The sequence below is a fragment of the Diplotaxodon limnothrissa genome, linkage group LG11 (genome assembly GCF_057381915.1).
Source record: "Diplotaxodon limnothrissa isolate DT_005_m linkage group LG11, D_limnothrissa_male_GT1.1, whole genome shotgun sequence".
Lineage (NCBI taxonomy): Eukaryota > Metazoa > Chordata > Actinopteri > Cichliformes > Cichlidae > Diplotaxodon > Diplotaxodon limnothrissa.
The window spans coordinates 29,026,440-29,053,810 of NC_140606.1; the positions used below are offsets into that span (position 1 = coordinate 29,026,440).

Consider the following 27,371-nt stretch of genomic DNA (forward strand, 5'->3'; position numbering starts at 1 on the left):
AAGATAAACACACCCTTACAATATTGGCCACAGAAATGTACAAGCAAGAACATTTTAACTGCTGGAACCATCTATTAAACTTCTTTATACATAAGCCATTTCTGTGACACTTACATAAATAATCACACAGTGTGATGTGTTGTGTGTTGTTGCTCACCTGCTAAGAACCAGATGCTCCCTCTGCAGGTGGCAGACAAATTACTTGAAGTTTGCTAATCCTGCTGATCGATGCTTGCATGCAGGACATGTTTAAATCCTTCATACAGGCACCTCCTCTCCATCGACGTAATCCACAAAAAAGTCGTGTTTGGAGTCCTACCAGGAGTGGATGCAGTAATCCCATCAGCTGTACACTCCAACCATCAACCACCCCACACCTATGCTACATAGAGGACAGATAGCTAGACAGACAAACAAAAAGGTTGTTGAAAGAGCTTTCTGAACTGATTAATTGTACAGAACTAATAGCGAGAGAGATGTGGTTGTTATGGCAACCGGGAAGGCACCTTTGAGCACTTGAAGGTGAGTTTGTGGAAAACAAGCACTGTTAAAAGTTGTTAAAGTTATTTTATCAGCCTCATTTCTGTTATAAGCTGGACTCTATCAGTTATATAAAAGATTTATTGACGTGGCAGTACTCTAAAACAGACATTTAATTCTATAGCCGGTTTCTAAATAAAAATATAAATAAGTTATAGTTAACTTAAACGAGCTAGCTTACATCGTTAGCCCAACAAGCTAACTGGAGCTACAATAATTTCAATTATTATCATAATAATGTCTGTAATATCAATTCCATGTTTTGTTTTTATCTTTAAAGGACCCCATAGCGAGTTTCAAAAAGGTATTTTTGTCTGACTTGCAGTTTAGTTGTTTTAGGAAGCCATGGTTTTCTTTAAGCATCAGTAGTAGTAAGCTATTTAAAGTGAAAAAGCTCTAAAACCCACATTATACTCCCTGCTCAGCACTAAAGTACAAGGCAGACAGCCTTGGACAGCCTGTTAATGAGAGTGACTCATTTAGCAGTTAAATGGCTCCATATTTCCCTAAGGAGGCAGAAAAGACAGAGAAGAACATAAAACATAAAATACAATGAATATTGGATTTATCGGGTGACTCCAAATTACTTTAATCTGACTTGTCCTTGTAGAATTAATTATTCATGGCAGCAGCTCTTGATAACCTTAGAGGAGGAGGTGTGGTTTTTGGACCTTCTGGCAGTTTTGAAGAAGAAGATGAGGAGGACTCTCCTGCAGTAAGCTCTGATTTTCACATTCACCAGCAGCACTCATTTAATGTTATATGGGAGTTATATGAGAGTTTGAGGGCAGTCAAACTTACACGTTTGCATGTCTGTTTTCCAGGTTTTACTGAGTGTTTTGGTCCAGCATGGGCAGGTGGGCCTCTGCTTCTATGACAGTCAGGACTCATCTTTACACTACATGCCGGACACGCCCGACAACCAAGAGCTCCACCTACTGGTCAGAGGTAAGCAATGCACCTGTATGAGGCAGGTATTGTAGAATCGATACACTTATCTCCACACAATGGTAAATTGTAAAACCCTCAGGGAGACTTACAGTATGTGTTAAAAAAAAAAAAACACTTGCGTTGCCATAAACTCTCTTTTTCTCTGTTTTACAGTCATTCAGGAGGTTAGTCCCCATGTAATTATCACCAGTGCAAAGCAGGAGCGCTCCATGACTCTCTTTTTGCAACAGTTAGGTGAGCTTTGGGAGATGATACTTATCTTACCACGAAAGAGGGAAAACAGAAAGACCTTTTAGACAGTTTCTTTTAAGACGTGGTGTGGTACATGTGGTCTGGGTCAGAGGAATGAGGTTGAGGTATGTCTGACACTGAAACCAGCCCGTGTGGTAAGTCAGTGGTGCAGTTTTTAAACATCCTGATCCCGGGGTGCCTGTGGCTCTACCAGTTGGAAGGTCGTGGTTTGATCCCTGGCTCCTCCAGTATGTATGTCGAAGTATCTTTGGGCAAGACACCGAACCCATTACAATGTGAGTGTTGTGAGGTTTGCACTAAGAAAATACTTTGAGTGCTCAAATAAAGTTCATCCATCCATCTATCTTCTTCCACTTTATCCGGGCCCGGGTCGCAGGGGCAGCAGCCTAAGCAGAGAAACCCAGACCTCCCTCTCCCCAGCCACCTCCTCTAGCTTATCCGGGGGAACACCAAGGCGTTCCCAGGCCAGCCGAGAGATATAATCTCCAGCGTGTCCTGGGTCTGCCCCGGGGCCTCCTCCCGGTGGGACATGCCTGGAACACCTCACCCAGGAGGCGCCCAGGGGGCATCCTTGTCAGATGTCCGAACCACCTCAGCTGGCTCCTTTTGATGTGGAAGAGCAGTGGCTCTACTCTGAGCTGAACTTCTCACCCTATCTCTAAGGGAGAGGCCAGCCACCCTTCGGAGGAAGCTAATTTCCGCCGCTTGTATCCGCGATCTTGTTCTTTCGGTCACTACCCACAGCTCGTGGCCATAGGTGAGGGTAGGGACGTAGATCGACCGGTAAATTGAGAGCTTTGCTTTTACATTCAGCTCTCTCTACACCACGACGGACCGGTGCAGCGTCTGCATCACTGCGGCCGCAGCACCAATCCGTCTGTCGATCTCCGGCTCCCTTCTCCCATCACTCGCGAACAAGACCCCGAGATACTTGAACTCATCCCCGACCCAGAGTGGGCACTCCTCCCTTTTCCGGCTGAGAACCATGGCCTCAGATTTGGAGGTGCTGATCTTCATTCCCGATGCTTCACACTCGGCTGCGAACCGTTCCAGTGCGAGCTGGAGGCCATCACGAGCTGGAGGCCATCACCCAGTGAAGCCAACAGAACCACATCATCCGCGAAAAGCAGAGATGAGATTCTGAGGCCACCGAAGTGAAAGCCCTCCGCCACTTGGCTGCGCCTAGAAATCCTGTCCATAAAAATTCTGAACAGAATCGGTGACAAAGGGCAGCCCTGGCGGAGCCCATCACCCACCGGGAACAAGTCCGACTTATTGCCGGCAATGCGAACCAAGCTCTTGTAACGGTTGTATAGGGATCGAATGGCCTGTAGCAATGGGCTATGGGCCACAAATACAGTTAAAAAGTGCTATATAAGTGCCAGCCCTAACCAAAGTACCCCAAATGGCAAGCCAAACTTTCAAAGCACACTTGTATTCATATCTGTGATAAACAGCCTCTATGTCATCTTTTGAATATTCTGTCAGAGGAAGGTATTTTTAATAACATATTTTTACAGTCACAACCTAACCAGACAGCTATTTTACATTCTTCTGTGGTTTACTCCACAGAAGACTGGATCCCCATCCCCAACAAATGTTATCCTGCTCTCTATAAGCCAGACCCTTTGAAGTGTAGTCGCACTGACGAAATTGCTTCTCAAAAACAGGTCATCGTGGTAAACAGAACAAAACCCAAAAATGTTTTCAGCAACCCAGATTTTCATTACTTATTATTCTTGATAAACAGGAAGTATTCATCTATTTTCTGCTTGCAAAAATATAAACAAAACCAAGTGATTGGATTGACTCAGATCTAACAGCAAAAGCTGTCTAAAGTGAACCTTTTGATTAAATGACACCACTGCTCGCCCTAGTGGTGAGTTTATCAAACAAAACTGCAAAAGTTTACTTCATTACCTTCACAGTTCTAATAATAAAGACTGGTTGACATAAAATTCCAAGTGACAACATTTTTGAACTACTGATTAGTGTAATGTTTTATGTATAACAGCCACACCTCCCAGGTCAGCGCGACACTTACTGTGTTCACTAAAGTGACAACTTTTTTTTCTAAACTACTCTCTGTTGCTTCTCAGGTTCAAACCCACATTACAGACCAGAGGTGGTCACGTATCCATATGTCGACTTTGGTAAACACATTCTTGCAATACTCTCTTCCTCAATCCTTTAGAAGAAATCTAGCATGAAATTGCACAGTTTTCCGGCTTCATTTTGTATCAATGTTGAAGGTCTGGAGGTCAGTAAGCAAAGGTTGCTCTCTGCCAATCTGCCTTTCCTCCCCGCCTGCATTTCTGAGAGAGACAAACTGTCCTACCTCTCCTCCTGTATCTCCTTTGACTCGTCCCTGATGGTGAGCCAGCTGTCTACATTCAACATTATCCTATCCATCAGTCATGGTTCTGCAGGAGATGATCATTTTCTCGTGTGTGTGTGTACATCTGTGGGATAGCTGAGGGCAGTGGGTGCCCTGCTGAAATGTCTGGACAGGAGGAGAGTGGGAGTGGAGTTGGAAGACAGCAGTGTTGGAGTACCCATCCTGCAGTTTCATGCCTACACACTGTGAGACTTGCATAAATGTAGCACTCACACACACACACACACACACACACACACACACACAGAGAACTGTGATTACACATTATAATGAGAACCCTGAAACCATTTTTTCAGCAAAGTGTGAAATTTCATTGGCCTGTTTTTAGTCGGTCAGACGTGCTGCACAAGTATGAATTTGTCCAACTGTGTTTTAATAGCACAAGTGCATCTCCTTCCTGCCCATCTAGCAAACCAGACCAGCCTAATGCCATTCAGAAGTATTCATGAATAAAAAATGTTGCTTCTCTTTTCATTCTCATTGTAGTAAAGGAATGGTGTACATTGACCGAGACACATACAGGTAAGTGTATAAACTGTCTTTGTCCTACATAGGCCCCTAAAAGCTAATACTGATCTCCTACAATTTTCATAAATTGTTCCTTGTAGAACAACTGAGCCTACCAAGCAACTGTTCAATTCAGTTGAAATCAGGTTTATTTTATTTGTTTAGGAAACTTTTAGGAGTTTCTTTTGCTTTTTCTGTTCTGTTCTTTATCTGTTCTGACATTGTTTTACAGTTTTTGAAATTTCAGTTTTGTGTTGTGACTGTTTATCTTTTGTTGTTACTTTTGTTGTTTTTAATATACTTTACCAAAATTTAGAAAAATATGGAAACTCATCAAGGGTTTTATTAAGAGAGGACAAACACAGGACACAGAAGCAAATGTCAAAAACTAAAGCATAAAGAATGAAAAACAAAGCACAATAGGACTATACACTCAATGAGTTCACCTAATGAGTTCACTGTACTCACGGCCTCCAAAGTCTCTATATCTCAATCCAGTAGCCTTTGGGATGTAATGAAAATAAATAATCACATCATGTATAGCTGACAAATTTCCAGAAACTATGTGAGGCTGTCATGTCAACATGGACCAAAATTGCTAAGGAATGTTTTTAGCACTTTTTAAAATCTATGCCACAAAGAATTAGGGTAGATTTGAAGGGAAAACTAAAGCTAATGAAGTAGCTGGTGAAACTAATATACACAAAAGGCTGATTGTACAATGGTGCACAGGAAGAGTAGTCAATCACAATGAAGCACAAAAACAAAATAAGTAAGGAAGTGGAAAACAAGGTAGAAAAATGTGCAAACACACAGACTAGACAAAGGGAGGCAACAGTGGGGACGCTCCTTCTTGGAAATACAAGAAGGAATAGCAGTAAAATAAAAGTTCACCAACAACACTACAAGAAAACGGGACAATGACAGGTTTGTTCCAGTGTTCTGCAGATCTTCAAATCAGAACTCCACCCATCAGTCTACAAGCTGCATTCAGGAGAAAAGGAGGGACTCAGTCTCTATGGTATGTATAGTAGTTAGTGCATTATCACTCTTTCTTATCCAGTTGTGTTTACCGAGTATTGTGTGTGTGTCACAGGGATCCTGAACCGCTGCAAGTGCAAGTTTGGCTCCAAACTGCTACGGTAAGAAAGTACAATTACACAATAAGTTATTGATCAGCAGCAAATTCCGTCTTTTAATAATATAAAGGTAGTTTTGGCTTGCAACATAATAAGCAAAATAAAATGTCCTAGCAGCAAATAAAAAGATGATTTAATTAGCAAATAAATGTGTGAAAAAAATCCTACACAGTTACAAACACTATCATAGCAACAAAAAACAAACAGTCGAGTTTCTTTCATGTATTTCCACAAACAAACCGTAGTGCTGAAGTTCTGCAAGATATGGAATTTGAGTTTGTATAAAGCAGATTTTATTTATAGTCAAGATGCACCGTTTGTTTTTTTTTACTAGTATAATAATGCTGTATTTTTGTAGTATTTAATGTTGATGGTAAAACACCCCTATTTTCAGGTAATTTTGCATTTCATCAACAAACTGTGGTTTCTTGAGGGTTGCTTGTTTGTACTACTACTGTGGCATCCTGTCTTCTGTCAGTCAGTGGTTTCTGCAGCCTACTCAGGACCTGAAAGTGTTAAAAAGGAGGCAGGAAGTGATACGTTTCTTCACGTCTCCTCAGAACTCGGACTCCCTGAGAACCCTGCAGTCATCGCTACGCAACATCCGAAACATACCTGTAACAAGTCTATCGTTTCTCACTTAATTACACCATTACCTACAGATTCATCACCTAACCACTGATATGACAACTACCTAAATCCAGTTTTTGTCTGTTTGCTGTAGACTCTTCTAAGGCGGATGACTCTCTCTCTCACCAAAGTTAATGACTGGCAGAGCCTCTACAAGGTTGGAGCTGCAGGACAGTTTTACTAAGCACACCTTTTCCATGTGACAGGTTCTGTTAAATGTTCAACAAAGTGTGTGTTTGTCAGACGGTGTACAGTGCAGTCTGTATCAGGGACACAGCGCGTCACCTCCCTCAGTCCATTCAGCTGTTTCATGATATCAGTGAAGGGTTCTCTGATGATCTCAACTATATCACCTCCCTCATCAGCAGAGTTGTGAGTTCCTCCATAAAATCACACCTATTGTTTTAATCACATTTGGCGCCTTTGTTAAGTGTTAATAGATTTCTGATGTGTGATGTAGGTGGATTTTGAAGCCAGCTTGGCAGACAACCGCTTCACAGTCAAACCGAATGTGGATCCTGCCATTGATGAGAGTAAGTGCCTGTTTTAGTTGTAAGCCCATGTGAACTTTGTATGACTGTTGACCTAAACCCATAATTACACTCCCTCTTCCAGAGAAGAGGAGGATGATGGGGCTCTCTGACTTCCTGACAGATGTTGCCAGAAGAGAACTTGAACACCTGGATGCTCGAATCCCATCCTGCTGTGTCATCTACATCCCTGTGGTCCGAGATTTAATTCTGGCACACACAATGCTTTCTCAATTTATTTATTTTTTTTACAAATTCATCTGTCATGCAGTATTTCAAAAAAGTATTTCCCCCTTCCTGACTTCTTATTTCAGATGATTAAACAATTTTTATTGTTAGACAAAGATAACCAGTAAATGCATAACACAATTTTAAAATGATGCTTTCATTTATTAAAGGAACAAACCTGCCAAGCTCTCCCATATGGAAAAGATATATATAAATCTTATAAAGTTTTTATCTGTCTTGTATGAAACTTGTATGAAAAGCATACAAGAGTGAAAACAGATATAAGATCCCTTGAAAAATTATATAATGAAACTTGTATGTTTTGTATACTTACTAAAAAAATATATGAAAGTAATGAGAAAGTTGCCACTTTCATGAGTAAATCATGTAAGCCTTATATGATTTATATATGATTTACTCATGAAAGTGGCCACTTTCATGAGTAAATCGTATATATTTTTACTATTTCTTTTCCATATGGGCTGTGTGAAAAAGTAATTGCCCCCTAAATCTAATAACTGGTTGTGGCACCCTTGGCAGCAAGAACTGAATTCAAATGGTTGCATTAACTGACAGTGAGTCTTTCACATCACTGTGGGGTAATTTTGGCCAACTCTTCTTTGCTAAATTATGTTAATTCGGCCACACTGGAGGGTTTTCGAGCACGAACAACCTTTTTAACACCCAGGTTCTGAAGTAGCAAAGCACCATTACAATACCACCAACATGTTCGACTATTGGTACGATGTTTTCTTTTACTGAAATACTGCGTTAGTTTCAGTCTAAATGTAACGGGACTAAAAACTTCTAAAAAGTTTGCTTTTTTTCTCGTCAGTCCACAGAATATTTTTTCTCTGGTATCATCAAGATGTTTTCTGACAAATGTGAGCCATTTTCGCCCAGTCTCTTTCTTATTGTTCAATCATGAACTTTGACTTTAACTGAGGCAAGTGAGTACATGTTGTTCTGGGTTCTTTTGTGACATCCTGGAACAGTCGTGGATGTGCTCTTGAAGTAATTTTGGTAGGGCGGCCACTCCTGGGAAGGTTTAGCACTCTTAATTTGTGGTTAATGCCTCTCACTGGTTCACAGGAGTCCTAAAGCCTTAGAAATGGCTTTGTGACCCTTTCCAGAGAGATAGATGTCAATGACTTTGTTTCTCAGCTGTTTCTTTAGATTTTGGTGTGGTGTGTTGCTTTATGAGATCTTTCAGCCTACTTCACTTTGTCAAACACATTCTATTTTAATGATTTCTTTAGTCAGCAGGTCTAATGTTGTATTTAATGACATAAACTTTGTTTAATGTCAAAATTTGTCTGATGATCTGAAACGTAACTGTGAAAAATATGGAAAAAAAACCCTAAGAAATCAAGAAAGGGGCAGATGCTTTTTCACAGCACTGTATACTGCAGTATTTCTTTGATTTATTGATGATCAGATATTGAGGAAATTGTTACTCTGGACCACCATGCGTATATATCTCAGTACCTTTTATGTCTGAAACTCTCTGTACAGATTGGATTCCTGCTGTCTGTGCCTCGACTGCCTAGTATGGTAGAGAAAAAGGATTTTGAGATGGAGGGACTTGATTTTTTGGCATGTTCATGATCGTATCTAATGATTACATTGTTTACACATTTTTGTGATCATTATTCCATATATACAGTATATGTTTTTTTCTATATGTCTGTGTGTGGGCTAGTTTCTTTCAGACGACCGGCTCCACTACCGCAGCCAGAGAACCAGGGAGCTCAACGAGTTCCTCGGAGACTTGCACTGCGACATTAGAGGTCTTTTACTTTCACCCACAAAACAGTCACATCACAGGCGTGTTTCTGACATTTTTTTGAGAAAATAACTGCAATTCTCAAGATACTACCTTGATCACAAACCTTCTGTTTGTCAGACATGGAGATGGCAGTCATGGCACATTTGCAGAGCGCAGTCCTTGAAAGGAGCGATTCCCTCTGTAAGGTTCGTGTTCATCACTGTGTATGCAGATTCCAGGGTTTAACACATGACTCCCACTCTGTTTAAGCGATTGCTGGCATCAAAGTGATGTTTTTGATGTGTGTAGGTGGGTTTTGTTGTGATTTACTGTGTGCTTCCTCTGGTTGGATTGAGTTGTTTACTTTGATTATGAAACAGGCCCTGATCCCATTACAAGTTATTTTTTAACTGCTGTGATACTTGTCTATTGATGTATGAGTGCTGCACTATGTGACTGCAGCTGTTCTAAACAATATTATTTTTGAGGGAACAATGAGCATTAAGAACAAATGCATTTGTGGTCAAAATGTAACGCTAATAACTTTTAATCATATTACAACTTGAAAGATTTAAAATAAATAATTTAAAAGAAATACTGAGTTCAATAAAGAGGGGCAACACAGTCTGCTTCATTGTTGACCACTTGTGTTCAAAGTCATATATCGACTATACAGGGAGTGCAGAATTATTAGGCAAATGAGTATTTTATCCACATCATCCTCTTCATGCATGTTGTCTTACTCCAAGCTGTATAGGCTCGAAAGCCTACTACCAATTAAGCATATTAGGTGATGTGCATCTCTGTAATGAGAAGGGGTGTGGTCTAATGACATCAACACCCTATATCAGGTGCGCATAATTATTAGGCAACTTCCTTTCCTTTGGCAAAATGGGTCAAAAGAAGGACTTGACAGGCTCAGAAAAGTCAAAAATAGTGAGATATCTTGCAGAGGGATGCAGCAGTCTCAAAATTGCAAAGCTTCTGAAGCGTGATCATCGAACAATCAAGCGTTTCATTCAAAATAGTCAACAGGGTCGCAAGAAGCGTGTGGAAAAACCAAGGCGCAAAATAACTGCCCATGAACTGAGAAAAGTCAAGCGTGCAGCTGCCAAGATGCCACTTGCCACCAGTTTGGCCATATTTCAGAGCTGCAACATCACTGGAGTGCCCAAAAGCACAAGGTGTGCAATACTCAGAGACATGGCCAAGGTAAGAAAGGCTGAAAGACGACCACCACTGAACAAGACACACAAGCTGAAACGTCAAGACTGGGCCAAGAAATATCTCAAGACTGGTTTTTCTAAGGTTTTATGGACTGATGAAATGAGAGTGAGTCTTGATGGGCCAGATGGATGGGCCCGTGGCTGGATTGGTAAAGGGCAGAGAGCTCCAGTCCGACTCAGACGCCAGCAAGGTGGAGGTGGAGTACTGGTTTGGGCTGGTATCATCAAAGATGAGCTTGTGGGGCCTTTTCGGGTTGAGGATGGAGTCAAGCTCAACTCCCAGTCCTACTGACAGTTTCTGGAAGACACCTTCTTCAAGCAGTGGTACAGGAAGAAGTCTGCATCCTTCAAGAAAAACATGATTTTCATGCAGGACAATGCTCCATCACACGCGTCCAAGTACTCCACAGCGTGGCTGGCAAGAAAGGGTATAAAAGAAGAAAAACTAATGACATGGCCTCCTTGTTCACCTGATCTGAACCCCATTGAGAACCTGTGGTCCATCATCAAATGTGAGATTTACAAGGAGGGACAACAGTACACCTCTCTGAACAGTGTCTGGGAGGCTGTGGTTGCTGCTGCACGCAATGTTGATGGTGAACAGATCAAAACACTGACAGAATCCATGGATGGCAGGCTTTTGAGTGTCCTTGCAAAGAAAGGTGGCTATATTGGTCGCTGATTTGTTTTTGTTTTGTTTTTGAATGTCAGAAATGTATATTTGTGAATGTGGAGATGTTATATTGGTTTCACTGGTAAAAATAAATAATTGAAATGGGTATATATTTGTTTTTTGTTAGGTTGCCTAATAATTATGCACAGTAATAGTCACCTGCAGACACAGATATCCCCCTAAAATAGCTAAAACTAAGAACAAACTAAAAACTACTTCCAGAAACATTCAGCTTTGATATTAATGAGTTTTTTGGGTTCATTGAGAACATGGTTGTTGTTCAATAATAAAATTATTCCTCAAAAATACAACTTGCCTAATAATTCTGCACTCCCTGTATCAACAGAGAAGACTGTAGGTAGGTAGGAAGGAAGGTCTGTTGGATTCTAATAGCTCTTCTGTTCAGGATATTAAAGGCGTTTAATCTGTACATTTTATAGGTTCTTGATCTCGCTGCTGAGCTGGACTGTTTAATGGCCATGAGCAGCGCCTCCCAGGAGTACAATTATACCTCGCCTAAGCTAGCCAGCAACAGGAAGATAACGATCACACAGGGCAGGTAAGCGCTGACACACAAAAGGAAAAATTGTTACTGCGGTACAAGAGTGTACTTTTTTGTATTTACTGTTTTTTTTTTTTGTTTGTTTGTTTTGGGGGGGTTTGTTTTTGTCCAGGCACCCGCTGTTGGAGCTGTGCTCTCCTGTGTTTGTGGCCAACTCCTTCCACAGCTCTGAGTCGGAGGGCAGAGTCAAAATAATCACCGGACCCAACTCATCCGGAAAGAGCATCTACCTCAAACAGGTAGGGCTGTCATAAAAATGAATTGAACTGAACTGAATTTTATTTTATTCTTCTTTTGTGATCCCAAGTGACGAGCTTCTATGAGCCAAATAGTCAAGCAAGAAGTTTTAAAAACAATAATAAGAAGAAGAATTTTAAAAATGATGGCATTCAAGAGACAAAAAAATAATCAGCATTATTGCACATAATTTGCCTTTTTCTCTCAGCAGCTGCATTTGCACCTTAGAAAAGATCCCCAACATTTATCTATTTCCGTTCCACACTATTTTTACTTTAGTTATTTAATCAGGCATTGCTCCGAAATTTACAACCTCATCAGAAAAATATATTTAGATTTCCATAATAGCAAAGAGACAGCTCAGTTTTTGAAACTCAACGCTTAACCTGCTTTCTATTTTGATTTTGCAGGTGGGTCTGATTGTGTTCATGGCTCTGATTGGCTCAGACGTGCCTGCAAAGGAGGCAGAGATTGGTCTAGTGGACGGCATCTTTACGTGTATGCAGAGCAGAGAGTCCGTGTCTGTGGGCCTTAGCACCTTCATGATAGACCTCAACCAGGTATCTCATGCACACACAAAAACACAGAAATCTCATGATAACAAGCAGCTCCCACTGTGTATGTGTGTGTAGGTGTACAAATGAAATATATGAATTTTCATCACTGCTCTCTTCATGCTCCACTCCCACTCTCCACCTGTCAAATTTTTTTAAGCAACCACTGCCTGCAGCAATGACACACACACATACACACACAAAAAATGCAAAGTGTAGTCTAATAGTTTGCATCTCTTTTCTCTAGATGGCACAGGCTCTTAACAGCAGTACTGGCAACTCGTTAGTCCTCATCGATGAATTCGGAAAAGGAACTAACACAGTAAGAACAGACTGTCCCAGCACTTTGTGAATTGAACACATATGCACGAGGGTAAAAGGGGAAACACTATGTCATTAATGTTACGCACCTGAAACCAGTCACAAGTTTAAAGCTGCAGCACAAACAGACTCTGGGTTCAGCCAAACATGTGTCACCTATTAGCAAGAAAATAGCAGCAGCTGTGTGGACCTACAAACTTAGAAGTGTTATTTTGCACCTTCTATGGGCAGTTTTGAAACTTTGGGGTATGTGCATACACACACAAAGCATTTTAATCCATCTCTGTGTACCATGTTGTACTGAGAAGGGATGAGAAACTCCAGTTATGTTCATCTAGAGAGTAAACATAGGTGTCAGAGGCAGAAACCAACAGAAAGAACAAGAGCAAAATATCAGTGTAGGATAACTTCCATCTTAATCCAGTTAACATGTGTGTATAATTTTAAAAAAATTATTATTACAATGTGAAAACAATTTGATAATTTGAAGTATTAGTCACTGTAATGGACTAAATCTGCAGCTCCCCTCAATCCCCTCAGAGCTTTGTAATGAGCTTCAGTGGATCGTTTCACTGCTCTAATGCTGTCATTTCCAGTAAAAAAGCTCTTAAAACTTTGCTGCACACTAACTAATAAACACCACAGAGGGGCACTGGACAGTTACACACACACAGAAATGTGAATTTAAAAAGAGGAAATGTTGAATATTATCCTGAATAAAGCTAATGTCACTATGAAACTGCTGGATGTGTCAGTTCTGGTTCTTTCTCTGGTTTGGCCAAAAACTATTCAAAAAATCAGAAAAAAGAAACTGAACTCTCACTCCTGATAACATGCATGCAAAGACCGGTTGATGCCTGACTTTCCCAGTGTACTTTTGTCTTTTTGCTGCACGTGGTTGGAAAAAGACAGATCTACATCTGCTGATCTTATCTGCTGCTGCTGTTGCTTTACTCCTTTGTAATTGTTTCAGGTATCCAAACATAGATATAAACATTCCTGGGTGCACCGATAAATACATTCCTGCAGATCTTTCAGCTGCACATCCATGATATGAATTTCCTATGGATGCACTGGAATCATAAAGAAATGCATTCAAGTCATGGTTTTTCACTCTCCTATCTGCATTTAATTATTAGTTATTAGTTATTATTATTATTATTATTATTATTATTATTATTATTATTATTATTATTAATCTGTGGCTCTCTTGAACATTGTTAGCATGTTCAGGTAGACACTGGCATTTTAATGTCAGTTGGTATCAAGGAGCTCAAAGCGTGCCAGTAAATAATCCCCCATACAATTACACCTCCAGCAGCAGCCTGAACCACTGTTACAAGGCAGAATGGATTCATGCTTTTATGTTATTTATGCTTCTGACCTTACTTTCCGAATGCTGCAGGAGAAACCGAGACTCATCACACTAGAAAATATTTTCAAATTTTCTGTTGTCCAACTTCGGTGAGCCTGTGTGAATTGTAGCCTCGGTTTAATGTTAACATACAGGACAGCTATATGTTCATTTCTCTTTTTCAGACCATTTCAGACTAATCACCTTTCTTCCTCATTCTGATACTCAGTTTGAATTCAGCAGGTCTTCTTGACCATGTCTACATGTAATTGGCTGATTACATATTTGCATTAACAAGTAGATGAACAGGTGTACCTGTATGATATTTATTACTGTTGGATGATTAAAACCAGTAAAAAACATTAGCATTAGGTAAATTGACGTTTTTACACCTTTAACAATGAGCAAGGAGGGCATCTGGTGGGTGGACTTTTTTCATCCACAAATTTGAAACTGATGTCCCATTTTTTCCTAACAGAATCCCACTGTCACTAAAAATATTATTAAATCGTAGTTGTTGCTGTGCAGGTGGACGGACTGTCCTTGCTGACTGCATCGATCTCTTACTGGCTGAGGAAAGCCCTGCGGGATGTTCCTCATGTTCTGGTGGCTACTAACTTCCACAGTGTGGTGCAGCTGAGTTTGTTACCATCCTCGGCCCTGCTGTCTCTTCTGGTACTGAGAAACTTTGAGAGTGATTTAAAAAAAACCTTCTGTAAAGTTTAAAAATGGTAAACTAAAGTGCTTCAGAAAAATGTTTAGAACGGAAACATCCAAATGGACGATTAAGTAGTGAAATGAGGTGAAACAAATTTTATTACAAGTATGACTAATCATTTGGGTGTATGTGTGCGTCTGGTATGTGTGTTTGTGTGTGTTAGACCCTAGAGACAGCAGTGGACGGAGATGAGTTGGTGTTTTTGTACCAACTAAAGGAAGGGATCTGCCAGTCCAGCTATGCTGCCAACATTGCTACACTGGCGGGCCTGCCAACTTCCCTTGTACAGAGAGCAGTGGAGGTAAACACACACACACACACACACACACACACACATACAGAAATAGGCTGACAGACTGACTGATTTTTGTGTTTGTTAAGGTGTCTGAGCTGTACAGGGTAGGAAGGCCCATCAAACGGACTGAAAAAGCATCCTTGGAAGAAGAGACAAAGAGGTTTGCTAAACTTAAGCAGCACAAAGTGACACACAGTTAAAGCAGTGTGTGAAATTTTCTGTTTGTGGGTAACAGATGCCAGTTTGTTGTGGAGAAGTTCCTTAGCTTGAACCTGGAGGACAAAGATTTGGATGTGCAGAGGTTCTTGAAGGAAGAGCTCCTGCCCTCTGCTGGAGATCTGCTAAACCGCAGCTGAATGCTTCTGGCTTTGCGGCAAACGCGCTTCTGTACCACGTGGTCAGTCTGTTCATTCATTCCTAAATATTTTGGGTTGGTGTTGGAAGAACGCCGGGGAAAAATACATAATGACGCAACCTTTATTCCAAGAAACACTGAAACTTATGTTGTAGCAAAAAAGACAAAAAAACAAAACAAAAACAGCACAGTTTTATATGTTTAAGTACCATATTCACACTTCAAAAATATGAAATGTAACACCAAACAGCGTTTCTATAATATATAATAAATGATCTTTTATGCTTTAATTATCCAATGTCTTCTTAGTCATTCATAAAAAAGTTCTGTAAATCTGGCGGTTTTTCTTCACCGTATGGTTGAAGTCCTTTCAGCATCACATCACACAGTCTGTAATAAATAATAAACAAGTTCACTTTATTATGATGACGCTGATTCTTCAGTAAACCAGGTGGTTAGAGCCACTGTGATATACATCAGTGCACAGATGGAAAGTTTGCTCGCTGAGTTGCAGAAGGGCGTGTCGCAACAGTGTTTGGTCATCACAAAGATGGTGTTGTTTGGAAAGATCTCGAAGGTCGTCTCCACCTCGCACTCCTCTGCCTGGGTACACCCCAGCATCTTTATATCCAAAGCATCAGCTGGGGAAACAGGGCAGTAGCATAGAGCCATGATCAGTGTGTATTTTATAGGCAATAACCTTCACATCATTTCTTGTATTCTTCGTATAATGTTTGGTAAACACACACCTGCCCTCCCCCGGCCTGTGTAGCAGCGCTCCCCGAGATTGCATTTGGTTTCAGTCGTGTAGCAGACATCCCAGAAGCCTAAATCACAGCAGAAGCACTCCAGACGCTCCTCCTCTGCTTCGAATGCCACTGACTCCATGAGCTGCTCTACCTGCTCCTTTTCCTCACCTGAGCCCAAAGAATAACACTGAATGCACAATGATTTTTACTGAATGTGCTGCTAAAGGAGATTCTTCTGAACAACTTAAAATGGAAATGGTCCATTATGGGGACAGCTGACAAAGATGAAGAGGATTTTTCCTGCATGTAAAATATTTTGGCCTCTCACCATTAAAAAATCATCAGAGCTTAACAATAAAAATATATACTTTTTTTTAACATTTGGGTAAATGTTTTCAAGTGTAAACACATTTTAAACAACCAAAAATAACAGGAAAATGGAAAGACATTGATTACATGCCAAACAACCATTGTTAAGCATGAAGTTGTCGCCAAAGATCTATGAATGTGGCTGATACAGAAAATGCAGATTTCTTATCCTTTATTTAAATTTGCATAAGCAAATAAGCACCACTGGTAAATCTGGTAACCAGGACACTGAACATAATCAGGTAACAGTAAAGAGAGACTCAAATACAGGTAAGAACAGAAAAAATGAAGTTATAAACAGGCTAAAGTTAATAAAATACTTTGGGTTTCTCAGATTTTATGTAATAGCCTTTTTGGCACATTAATATTCAGGGTTGCTGGATGTGTGAAGTACTGCAGCACTGTTACAGGACATCAAGCCAAACTCATGGCCAGCAAACTGCTGAGCACTTGAGCATCTCAGAAATGCTTTGTTTATTCTGCAGCAGTCTGGAATTTGTTTCTTGAGTGCGTTATTCAGGGAGTGCTCCAAGTCATAGGGCAGCATCATGTTTGTATTAACCGCACAGATACTGGGATTAATGGAAAACTTCAGCAGGGAAACATAATGCAGGCAGGGGACAATACCTCAGTTATTCCTACTATTCCTCGAGCCCTCCGAATCATGTCACTAGTTTTAAAAGATTTTCTTAGTGTCCATAAAGCAAAACTGAAAATTGTTAATAAGCTTATCATCAGTGTCCTGTTTTATTCTAAAGATCACCTTTTAGGAGACAACAGAATATCATGATATAGGGAGCTTTGGCTGCCAAATGGCTGACTTTAGTGCTGCGATTAGCTGCTGTCGGCAAAAGGGACTAATCTCTTCCTCAGAGTAATCGGATGCATTTTGGTGAGACAATCCTTATCCCCTATCATCTTGTTAACCCAGTGCTAGCTCAGGTGAATGAGCAAAACAAAAGAGTACCGAGGTGGGGGGTCATTATGAGGAAGGGCCAGGCTTACTTTTTATAACCTAAGGTCCAAAGTCCACTCTTATTCAACAGTTTATGGGGTAAAGCCTGTCTAATACAGCGTAACACAGTCCTATAATAAGTTTTTCCTTAGTGCACATTATAATAGACTTTTTTTTTTTGAGGTTATGGTTTGACTTGAAGGTAATTTTGGAGGATTTTAACCAAACTCTCCTGTTGTTGCATTGTGCAGTGGGTCTCTTTAGGTCCCACCTGTCTGAACCTCTCTAAAACAGTTTTAACAAAGGTTGGTCACTATTTTATGAAGTAAAGTCCCAAACATTTGTATTTCTGTCTTGCCTTACACTGCAGCAGACTGAATACATTTCAGTTTTTCACCAGTTTGAAGCAGTCATCTTACACTATGGGAATCTGAGGCAGTTTGTGTGATGCTTTATCAGTTAATTTATTTAGCGATAAAATAATGTGCAGATTAATACTTTTTAGTTACAGACCAAATGTATCGCAGGTGATGTTAATCATGGAATTTAACAACTCAAACATTATTGATATGATATAAATAAATGCAGTCATTACAGCCAGTGAGAATCTGACAAGCTATCGGCCAAAAACGCAAATACTTTTCAGGGTCAGCTGTTGGACTCTTAAGTGAAATATAAAGAAAATGTCCTTAAAAAGCATTAGAACACTAAAAATAACACCTGCTATGAACTCGGGTACTCTGTCAGCTTACCTTGAGCAGGTGTGAGCATCATGATGGCAAAAACACACAATATGAGGCCTTTCATTTTGAGCGTGATGCTTCCTCCACCAACTCCACCATGAGGACTGCTGAGGTGGCCGGAGGGTGGAGGGAAATTGGATTAGTAAGGAATGCACCTGTCACCTGCGTGACACCAATCACAGCTGCTAGAAGGGTGCTGACGATCAAACAAGTGACGTTTCTGGAAATAACTGCAGAGATGTGCACTGAAACCTGCAGTTTTTCAAGAGAAGATACAGCATCAGTGTCAAAAATATAACCAAGAGGGTGACACGTGCCTTTGTTTCTAATTAGCAAACTACTTCAAAGGTTAAGATTCCTCCACATGGGTGCAAACCGTGTTTCTGACTTATAACAAAGATTTGTGAGCTGAGCTGAACCCGCCTTTCTGTTTTGACAGCTTTTTACTTTTGAAGTTCCTCAGTAACGGAAATCATTTCACCAACACAGAAACGGTGATCAGAGCTTCTCTCGCATGTTAAGGAGTAGAGAAATTGAATGAACCTGAGTCAGCGCAGGGTTAAGCAGCTTATAGCCACCCGTCCGTCTGCTCAGATATATATCAATGCGCACACACACACACTGGCCTCTCAGATGAGGGCATTCGATTCAGCTATATTCTCAATGCAGCATTAAGATCTGTGCAGCTGACTTATGTAACACGTGCCACACACACACAACCACACAGAAATACACATGAGAAGATTTATTAAATTGTGTGGCGCTGCAGTGTTTGTATACACATAAATCTGCTGAAGGGATTCCCCCCGTCCTGTGAATCAATCCCTCTGTAAATGCAACATTTATCTGAAGAGACTTATTTTTGTAATTAACTCAGTGATGTAACTGCATGACTCACTGCAATGATTCCGAGCATCAAACTTTCTTTTTTTAAAAGAAAGGCTCCAGATTCTGAATTATAAAAGTTTATTGCCTTACTTTGGATCATGTGGTGGTAAATGTAATATCCTGAAGGCATCTGACAACTTTATGACTCGTATGGAAGATGTAATTTGTGGTGCTTTATTGGATTATGCACACACGCTGCTGTTATTTAGCCTCCTCTCTCTGATTCAGATGGACAAGCAGAAGTAGCACCTGATGTGTAGTGTAACACAATATGAACTCCATTGCACCACAAACTGCAGGCTCCCAAAATCACAATGCGGTCGAATAAAAAGCTCTGAATAAAAACGTTTGCAGGGGGAAGGTTTTATTGCAACACTGTTGTGTGCTTGGTTTACTTAAATTGAAAAACAAAAGCCCAAAAAAACAACAACAAACTGGCAGTCGAGTGCAGCATGACAATGTGCAGATTAAATGGTAATATAAGTTGTAAGTTACAGCTCTACGGTGCATCGTCTTTCCCTCCAAATGTAAACACATCGGATCATCTCACGCACTGCAAAGCACTCGCGCAGCTGACGTGTGAGAAGAGAGCGAACACAGAGCTGCATTTCTGAGAGGCATGAGTGCGAAGGAGGCTGCTTGCAGCATGTTGCAAGATTCAGACGCGTCCCTCCCCCCACCCCCCGACCACCACCAGCTCATCTCTGCAGCTGAATATACAGCCAGCATACTGTACCTACACAAAAGCCCTCCATGTGTGTGTGTGTGTGTGTGTGTGTGTGTGTGTGTGTGTGTGTGTGTGACACACAGATGGGTGCTGCTTTTAAGTGAGTGAAATGTGTGGCTGCAAATTACTGTAGACTGCTCAGACTTCGGTCGTCGCCTGGATCCCAGCATGGGCCGAAACAAGGAAATACTCAGCAGTCCTACAGCACCTATAAAACCCTTCACACTGATCCCCAGTGTAATTAAAGACTGGAGGAGAAAATGCTGGCGATAATTAAAATTAAACCCCCTCCTCTTCCGCCTCCTCCTCTTCCCTGTTCAAACATTCTCACTTTGGCTTAATTGTAGCTGCTAACATTTCCCTCTGCATTGTTTTGCCCTATTTTTTTTCGCCACTTCTCGGCTTTTGCGGGAGCCAAGGATGGAGACGGAGGATGGAGTATTTGAATAAAGCGTGGGAATTGGATGATAAGAGAGGAGATGAAAGGTCGTGATGGGTGGGAGAGGGAGGCTTCAATTACTCCACTCGCAGGACTTGTTTTTCTCACTTAAGCTACGTCAGGAATAACTCATAACAGCCTCACCAGATTTTTTTTTGTGTCTTTTTTGTGTCAAGTTGTTGCTCTTTTTCTTTCCATAGAGCCTGTGATTGAAAATCTTTAAGATCTCGCCTCGCCGCCGCGGCTGAGAAAAAGGAAAAAACTGAGCAGCTGACAGTAGGAATTTAAAAAGAAATGTTGAATTACAGTAAAAAGAAAAAAAAAGATCCTGCATGTGTGCAGAGCACCAGCTGGTATTTATAGAGTGGCTGTAGGTGTCGAGTGAGAGGAGTGTGGCCTTATGTGCTTCTCTTGTTTGTACCAAGACACAATTTCCTCAGATAAAGAGCAGATTTCACTTATGTATGAGATAAGATAAAGACTTATTTGAAACCTAATCTGGCTCATCCTCTTTTACTGAACCTCTCCAGCAAGCAAATGTAGACATCTGCAGAGAAGGAGGGAGAGGGGAGAGGAGACGGAGTCCATCTCCCAGTATGGCACCCAAATAACTTTTCAGCAAACCTCCTCACGTCCTAATATGGTCAATCCAGTGGTGGCTTTAGGGATTTTTGGGCACGGTTGAGTTCAAAGACAACAAGATTGTGAGTTGACATCAAACAGCACAGCTCCAATCTTTCAAATGTGGGTGAGTCAGAGAGCGATGTAGGACAAAAACACCCTTCACAGACAGTGACTCAGAGCAACTGCGCCATTCGGAGGCACTATAACATACCCAAAAAACATTTCATCTGTTTATTGAGGACTGCATAGTCTTGTGTATCTGCACGTGAAACCTTTAAGTGTGTCTCATCATGCATATTTCATGAGACAGTGGAAGGGGGGGGAGGCAGCATGGGGTTCAGAGTTGAGGCGGCACAGAAGGGTCTGTCCGTACGTTGAAGTTGATTTCACTAGAGTTGCAGGAGTCTGAGAAGACGGGGGAGTGAGAGATGGACAGGCAGGGGGAGGAAGGGTGAGGAGTTGGCTCCTGGTGGTGCAGAACTCGGGCCAGCAGGGTTGACCTTCCTTCCTTCTCCTCCTCATTCCTGTCTTCGTCCTCTTTATCTTTACCTTGTGCGTCCGGAGGAGGTGGCTCTGAGGCTCTGCTGCTAATGCTGTGTCTGTTCAAATGAGGAAGAGGAGGGTCTGAGAGGGGGAGTATGTGGGCTGGAGCGGCCCAGGATCCCTGTTCTCCTTCTTTACACTCCCACTGCTCGTGGCACCCGAAGCTGGGCTGCTCTTGGGAATCTTCACAAAAGCTTCCTCCCTTCAGATCCTCCAGGTCGTCAGGTTTCTCTCGCCTGCAGACTTCACGGTCCCGGTTCTCGTACAGCAGCGTGGCGGCGCAGATGAAGATGAAGAGGCCAACTCCCATTACCACGGGGCCAGCCAGTTTCATCCTGTCCACGGGGGTGGTGCCACGCCGCCCCACGGGCTTCGGTTCTGCAGAGACGTAGCCCGCCACTGCAACACTCATCCCCACCAGCACCACCATTACACCCAGCAGGAGCCACCAACCTGGGGCAGAAGCCAGGGGCAGTTTGGTTTGGAGGGCTTTGCTTTTCCTCAGGTGTCTGTGGCACTCCGGGGGGCAGGCAGGTGAGGAGTGGGAAGAGTGGGAAGAGGCAGGGCTGCAGACTGGAGTGTCAGCTGTCATCGTCTGGATTCAGACTGAGAGGAGAGGAGAGAGGCATCAGAAAATAAAGGAATGAAACATGAAAGCGCTGGATGCAGCATCAGGAGAGCGCTGGAGGTGTTGGGGAGAAGACAGTTTAGCCTGCACCGCACACAACAGGAAATAGCTGCTTTAATAAGACATGTGGCTCAGTTAATGAGATGCCGAGCTTCCCGCAACTCCGCTGGTGTCTCTGAGGAGCTCATGAACCACCACCATCAATGACTGACCCCGTTCAAGACCTTATGATTTCACTTCACGATCTCACTGCGGCTAAAAAACAAACTGGAGTCACATCCCTGCGCTAACTGCTCCAACTGAACTCATAATTTATTCCTCCCCCCGACTCTGCCCGAGGCAAGTGGACCTAACCGGGGGATCCGAACGCAGATGATCAAGTTTGCTTTTACGCATCCGTGTTAAACAGAATATTTTGAGTCATTTTGCTCGACAGCACTGTTGCTCACTACACCAATCCACTTCCTGCTGTTTTAACGCAGTGTGTGTGCAGTCGGAGTGGGTACTTGCCTTGTTTTGGACGTAAATCCGAAGCAGAAACTGGCTCCTCGGCATTATCAAAATAAATAGCGCTGACTTATTCCTCCCACTCCTCCACTTTGATCCGGAGGATTCCGTACTTTAACCCAATTCCTCCTCACATGAAGACCTTTTTCATCCATGGATTGACTGCGCGTGCCGCGCGGAAACGGAGCCTGAAACGAGGCTTATATAGTAAAATAAGAGTCTTGATAAAAGTGGTGCAAAGCTGCTCTGCCTCTCCGTCTCTGCGCTGCTTGTGCGTCTGTGCAGCCTGTGTTCCGATATGTGTGTGTGTGTGTGTGTGCGTGTGTGTGTGTGTGTGTGTGTGTGAAGAGGAGGGGTCGTGGGAATCTCTGGCTGGTCCAGGCCAGTCCCACGGTAAATTATTCTCTGCGATCATCACCACCCATCAAGAAGTTTTTCTAAGTGCATAAAATACAAAAATTGAAGAAACGTACCCTCCCATAATAAAATGAGCACAGATATATAGATAGAGAGAGAGACTTTTCGTTCTAGGTGGGATTTTCTTGTTAAGGAGACCCTGGAAAAATGTGTGTGTCTATATACAGTTAGGCCCATCATTTTTAGGACAAGGACACGTTTTTTGTAGTTTTCCTTTTGCACACCACCACTCTATATTTTACATCAAACATGTGACTGAAGCGCAGACTTTAATTCAAGCGGGGCTTTTTTGGTTTTGTTTTGTTAATGTAGCATAACGTGTTTAGAATTTACAGGATTTATGCACAGTCCCCTGTTTTCAGAGCATCGTGTGTAATTGTACAATTGACTTTTAAGCAGTTTAATGTCCAGGTAAGGTCTGTCCCTTTGTTGTTTCATGACAAATGGAGCAAACTTAACATCTGAAGTTGATTCAAAGTGTTACATTTGTATTTTACAGCTTTTCATTATAATTTTAAATTCGAGGCTAAAATGGATGTCAGTGCGAGTGAGCGAGGCCATCAAGCTTACATAAATAACCTTATTAGATAGACAGCAAAACATTTTAGGAGAGGACAAAACAACAACCTGGAACACCCTTGAAAAGAAGAAAGGCCTGAAGACAGAAGACAACTCAAGGGCATGATGACTGAGTTATTTCCATAGTTAACAAAAGCAACTTCACAACATCTAACCTAAATGCTTTATATACTTATTTATATACATATATATATTTAATGGTTTATACCTTGTGTTGTGTGTGTGTGTGTGGGGGGGGGGGGGGGGGGGGGGGAGTTGTGTGTGTGTGTTTCTTGTCTTGTTTTTATGGACATGTAGTCTGCCAATAAAGATTGAATTGAAATTGAATTGAAATTAACCGAGTCAGGAACACTCTTGAGGATGTAGGTATATCATTGCCATGGTCCAGGATCAAGAGACAGCTTCATGAATGGAAATGCAGGAGAGAAACGGCTCATGATCTGAAGCGGACCACTGTCAAACACGGTGGAGGTAGTGTTATGGCATGTGTATAAAATGGCTGTAAATCCTAAAATGAGTTTTATTAAAGCAGCTTATTTAAACTTGAAACATTGCACTTCAGTCACATTTTGACTGTTTAAATTAAAATGCACTGAAACTAACAAAACTTTGTAATTGTCCAAAAAATTACAGACCTAACTTTACGCATCCTGCTCCAATTAAGTGCCCCTTACTTAATTAAACACAAACAAACAAAATAATCAATGTCCAAACTGTCCAAATGCTTAACACCTTTAAGCATTTAAGCCCAGATTTCCTAGCTAGTCCATCTTGTTAGTGGTAACTTGCGTTGTGGATAAGGTCAAACAAAAACGGTTTAAACTTGTGAAAATCTATTCAGGATATAAATATGGGGGGTTTCAGGTCCATTTTGTAAGCGACGGCTCCGTTTGTGGTGAAGATAGAATGAGTCACACCGGGCCAACAGATGTAGCTTTTACATCACCACAAACACATTTTGTTTCATCCACTCAGAGCTCATCTGCAGTTCTTCACAGCTTAGATGAAAACAGGAATATAAGTATTAAAGATACCTGAAAGCTTCTGGGTTACGAGTGTAAGATTCAGGCCATGCGCAGCAGTGGTTTTGTGTGACTTTCAGCCTGCTGCCGATGTGCCACATGTGTTTCAATTAGCAATCTGGTTTGTGGGTAAGTTTGCATGTGGGCCATATGTGGGCAAGACACAGGAAGTGAGTTCTAGGTTTGGGGGCCACTGTGGCCTGACTGTGACCTGCCTGCAGCATGATGTTACGGATGGCTCTGCCTCTTGACCAAATGTTTTTCTCTGACTTTTTAAAAAAGTACCTTAAACAGGAAACAGATGCTTTGATGTTCCAGTTCTTACTCTCTGCGTTAATTTTCCATCACAGACTTGAAAAGTCTGGAGCGAATTTACTGAGTAATTACAATGCCACTTGCATTTTTCACATCTGCAGCTTAATTAATGTAACATACAGAAATAAATGGAAGTTAATGACTGCATGGCACAAAAACACAGCATGCAAACAATGTTTACCACAGCCTGAAAACACATATCCAGTGAACATCAACAGATCAAACTTCAAATAAAAAAAAATAAATGCACACCTATATAGTCTGCAAGTGATTTCTTAGGTACAGCCGTTCAGCTGCTCTTTTAATGCAAATATAGGATCAGGCAATCACATTGGCAGCAACTCACTGCATTTAGGCATGTAGACACGATCAAGACTGTGGAAAAAATATAATTTAAGCAACTCTGGACGTGACACGGTTGTTGACGTCAGACGGGCTGCTTTATTTATTTCAAACTGCTGATCTGCTGGGATTTTTCCACACAACCATCTGTAGAGTTTACAGAGAATGATCTGAGAAAGGAGAAAATATCCAGTGAGCAGCAGTTCTCTGGGTGAAAGCTCACACCAGGTGTCCCTGCTCTCAACTGAGTTCTAGGTTTGTGGGCCATTGAGACCTGACTGCAGCGTGATGTTACGGATGGCTCTGCCAAATGTGATCAAATTTATCTCTTAGATTTTAAAAAAACAATAACTTAAACAAGATGTTCCAGTTCTTACTGACTCTGCATTAAATTTCCATCACAGATTTGAAAAAAAGTCTGGAGCAAATTTACTGAATAATTACGATGCCGCTGACATTTGACATTGTCGACGAAGAACAAAAACCTGAAGCTACATAGTTCACATGGGATCAATGGTCTGATGAGTCTCGATTTCTGCTGCAACAGCCTGATGCCGAGGTCAGAATTTGGTGTAAACAACATGAAAGCATGGATCCATCCTGCCTTGTAGCAATGCTTCAGCCTGGCATTGGTCCCATTGTGAGGCTGGCATTTTTGTGGCCTCTTGGTACCAACTGAGCATCCCTGGAACAGTCTCTCACTGTCGTTCTCTAAACCTAAAAGAGAATTATGGATTTGATCAACTGGTCTCTGAGTGCTATTGACACCCTTTTCTCAACGAGAAGTCGGGGCTCGGGAGAGCCTGAGTGCCCTGGAGGGACTTTCCCTGCCGGTTACACGATGGACGGGTGGCAGAACTGGAGGACCGTGTGCCTGGCGGGACTGTCGATCGAGGACGCTGAAGATATCTACCTATTCGGAACCATGATAACAGGGTTCATGCTGATCGGCGTTGGCTTAGCCCTGGTTTATCAGAGAAATAAGAAAGCGGAACCGGCTGTTCAAACCCCCACAAGGCTGCCCGCTGGATTCGAAGCGACGGGACGAGGTGCGACCTCTCACAACGAACGTAATATGGTCAACACCTTGGAGACGCTTACAGCTGCTGTGAAGGCTCAAAACAACACCATTGAGCGTATGAGGGGAAACATCAGAGAGAGGCCTGCTCAAAATGAGACCCTTGAGCGACAGTTGGAAAACATCGCGGAACGGATCACTGCAGTTGTGAGGTCTCAGAATCAAAAGACTGACAACACCACGGAACAGAAGTTTGATACCATCATGGGGAGGCTCGCAGCTCTTCAACGGGAGATCGAGAGACCAGCCTCGGAGTGCTAGAATTCGAGCTGCTCACAAAGGAGAAATCAACAATATTCAACATTTGGACACCACGGCCCCAGCTGCAGGCCCAAGGCTGGAGCCCACCAAAACAACTCCCTGATAACGACTGTGTGATGACTATTCTTCCCGCCCCATGAAGGACACCTGGATTGGCTGGAGGACTGTTTACTTAGCCTGATAGGCCGAAGGACACTGTCTCAGCTAAACTATGGACACGCACACACACACACTTACACTGATAAGCACTCACTCATCCCCCTCCCTTTCCAACGCCTTCGATGCTTGTGCCCTACCGGGGATGATAGCAGTCAACTGGACCAGCACAGATGCTGCAGGACCGGATGCGCTGTCTACGCCGGCTCTCTCTTACCCTTTACCCGCCCCTGTTGCTTGTCTCGTGTTTCTATGGTGTATTGATAGTCATGTGCTTTTGTGCTGAGGTGTTTTTTCTTTTATCAAACTGTTCTCCCACTAGGAGCTCAGTCTGAGTGGAGTTTTTTTTCTCCTCCTCTTACCTCATGTAGTGTATTTTCGTTGTTTTTTTTCCTATCAGCCTACCTTCTGACATGTCTGCCCAATGTGATGTTTGTGTAAAGTTGGTCAGAAGGTTCCTTTGTGAGTGCGCATGCGCCATTAGCGTGCTGCCTGCTGTAACCTCTAATTTCCCTCGGGATGAATAAAGTATTCTGATTCTGATTCTGATTTCAATGGCACAGCCTACCTGAGTGTTGTTGACCACATTGTAACTTTCATACAACACACCATATTCTAAGGCCCAAATAATAAATATGTTTCTTGAACATAATGAGTTCACAAACAGCGCCTGTAGAATATGGTGGGAAAAGGGGATTCACAGCTGACCAATCTGCAGCAACTGTGTGATGCTGTCATGTTAATATGGACTAAAATCTCTAAGGAATGTTTCCAGCACCTTGTTGAATCTG

General features: G+C 42.0%; 4 protein-coding genes across 4 annotated transcripts; 2 read left to right on the top strand and 2 right to left on the bottom strand.

Moving 5' to 3' along the window:
• Positions 1-1,162: 1,162 nt before the first annotated feature.
• Positions 1,163-15,239, top strand: msh5 (mutS homolog 5). The gene is made up of 25 exons (XM_085365664.1): positions 1,163-1,255; positions 1,365-1,488; positions 1,645-1,725; positions 3,843-3,896; positions 3,996-4,117; positions 4,217-4,326; positions 4,628-4,663; positions 5,587-5,669; positions 5,745-5,790; positions 6,266-6,404; positions 6,512-6,574; positions 6,661-6,789; positions 6,878-6,950; positions 7,033-7,142; positions 8,691-8,771; positions 8,878-8,965; positions 9,082-9,149; positions 11,283-11,401; positions 11,517-11,643; positions 12,052-12,201; positions 12,443-12,517; positions 14,399-14,545; positions 14,752-14,889; positions 14,970-15,043; positions 15,119-15,239. The coding sequence occupies exons 1-25, from the start codon at positions 1,163-1,165 to the stop codon at positions 15,237-15,239; spliced, it is 2,451 nt and encodes an 816-aa protein (XP_085221790.1).
• Positions 15,240-15,658: 419 nt separating this feature from the next.
• On the bottom strand, positions 15,659-18,172 carry LOC146623081 (protein Bouncer-like). Its single transcript, XM_085365665.1, has 3 exons — positions 18,064-18,172; positions 15,988-16,155; positions 15,659-15,879 (listed from the first exon to the last, which is right to left on the bottom strand). Exons 1-3 carry the CDS (start codon positions 18,116-18,118, stop codon positions 15,659-15,661), a joined length of 444 nt encoding a protein of 147 aa, XP_085221791.1. The 5' UTR covers positions 18,119-18,172.
• Positions 18,173-21,069: 2,897 nt separating this feature from the next.
• On the bottom strand, positions 21,070-21,867 carry LOC146623082 (uncharacterized). Its single transcript, XM_085365666.1, has one exon. It carries the CDS (start codon positions 21,865-21,867, stop codon positions 21,070-21,072), a length of 798 nt encoding a protein of 265 aa, XP_085221792.1.
• Positions 21,868-25,808: 3,941 nt separating this feature from the next.
• Positions 25,809-26,892, top strand: LOC146623083 (uncharacterized). Its single transcript, XM_085365667.1, has one exon. It carries the CDS (start codon positions 25,816-25,818, stop codon positions 26,422-26,424), a length of 609 nt encoding a protein of 202 aa, XP_085221793.1. The 5' UTR covers positions 25,809-25,815; the 3' UTR covers positions 26,425-26,892.
• The last annotated feature ends 479 nt before the right edge of the window (positions 26,893-27,371 follow it).

Coding starts and splice junctions, on each gene's coding strand:
- msh5 (XM_085365664.1), top strand. CDS start 1,163: ATGGCAGCAGCTCTTGATAACCTTAGAGGAGGAGGTGTGGTTTTTGGA. Junction 11,644..12,051: donor AGAGCATCTACCTCAAACAG/GTAGGGCTGTCA, acceptor TTGATTTTGCAG/GTGGGTCTGATTGTGTTCAT. Junction 12,518..14,398: donor TCGGAAAAGGAACTAACACA/GTAAGAACAGAC, acceptor GTTGCTGTGCAG/GTGGACGGACTGTCCTTGCT.
- LOC146623082 (XM_085365666.1), bottom strand. CDS start 21,867: ATGACAGCTGACACTCCAGTCTGCAGCCCTGCCTCTTCCCACTCTTCC.
- LOC146623083 (XM_085365667.1), top strand. CDS start 25,816: ATGGATTTGATCAACTGGTCTCTGAGTGCTATTGACACCCTTTTCTCA.
- LOC146623081 (XM_085365665.1), bottom strand. CDS start 18,118: ATGAAAGGCCTCATATTGTGTGTTTTTGCCATCATGATGCTCACACCT. Junction 16,156..18,063: donor GATGCTCACACCTGCTCAAG/GTAAGCTGACAG, acceptor CTTTGGGCTCAG/GTGAGGAAAAGGAGCAGGTA. Junction 15,880..15,987: donor CACAGGCCGGGGGAGGGCAG/GTGTGTGTTTAC, acceptor CTGTTTCCCCAG/CTGATGCTTTGGATATAAAG.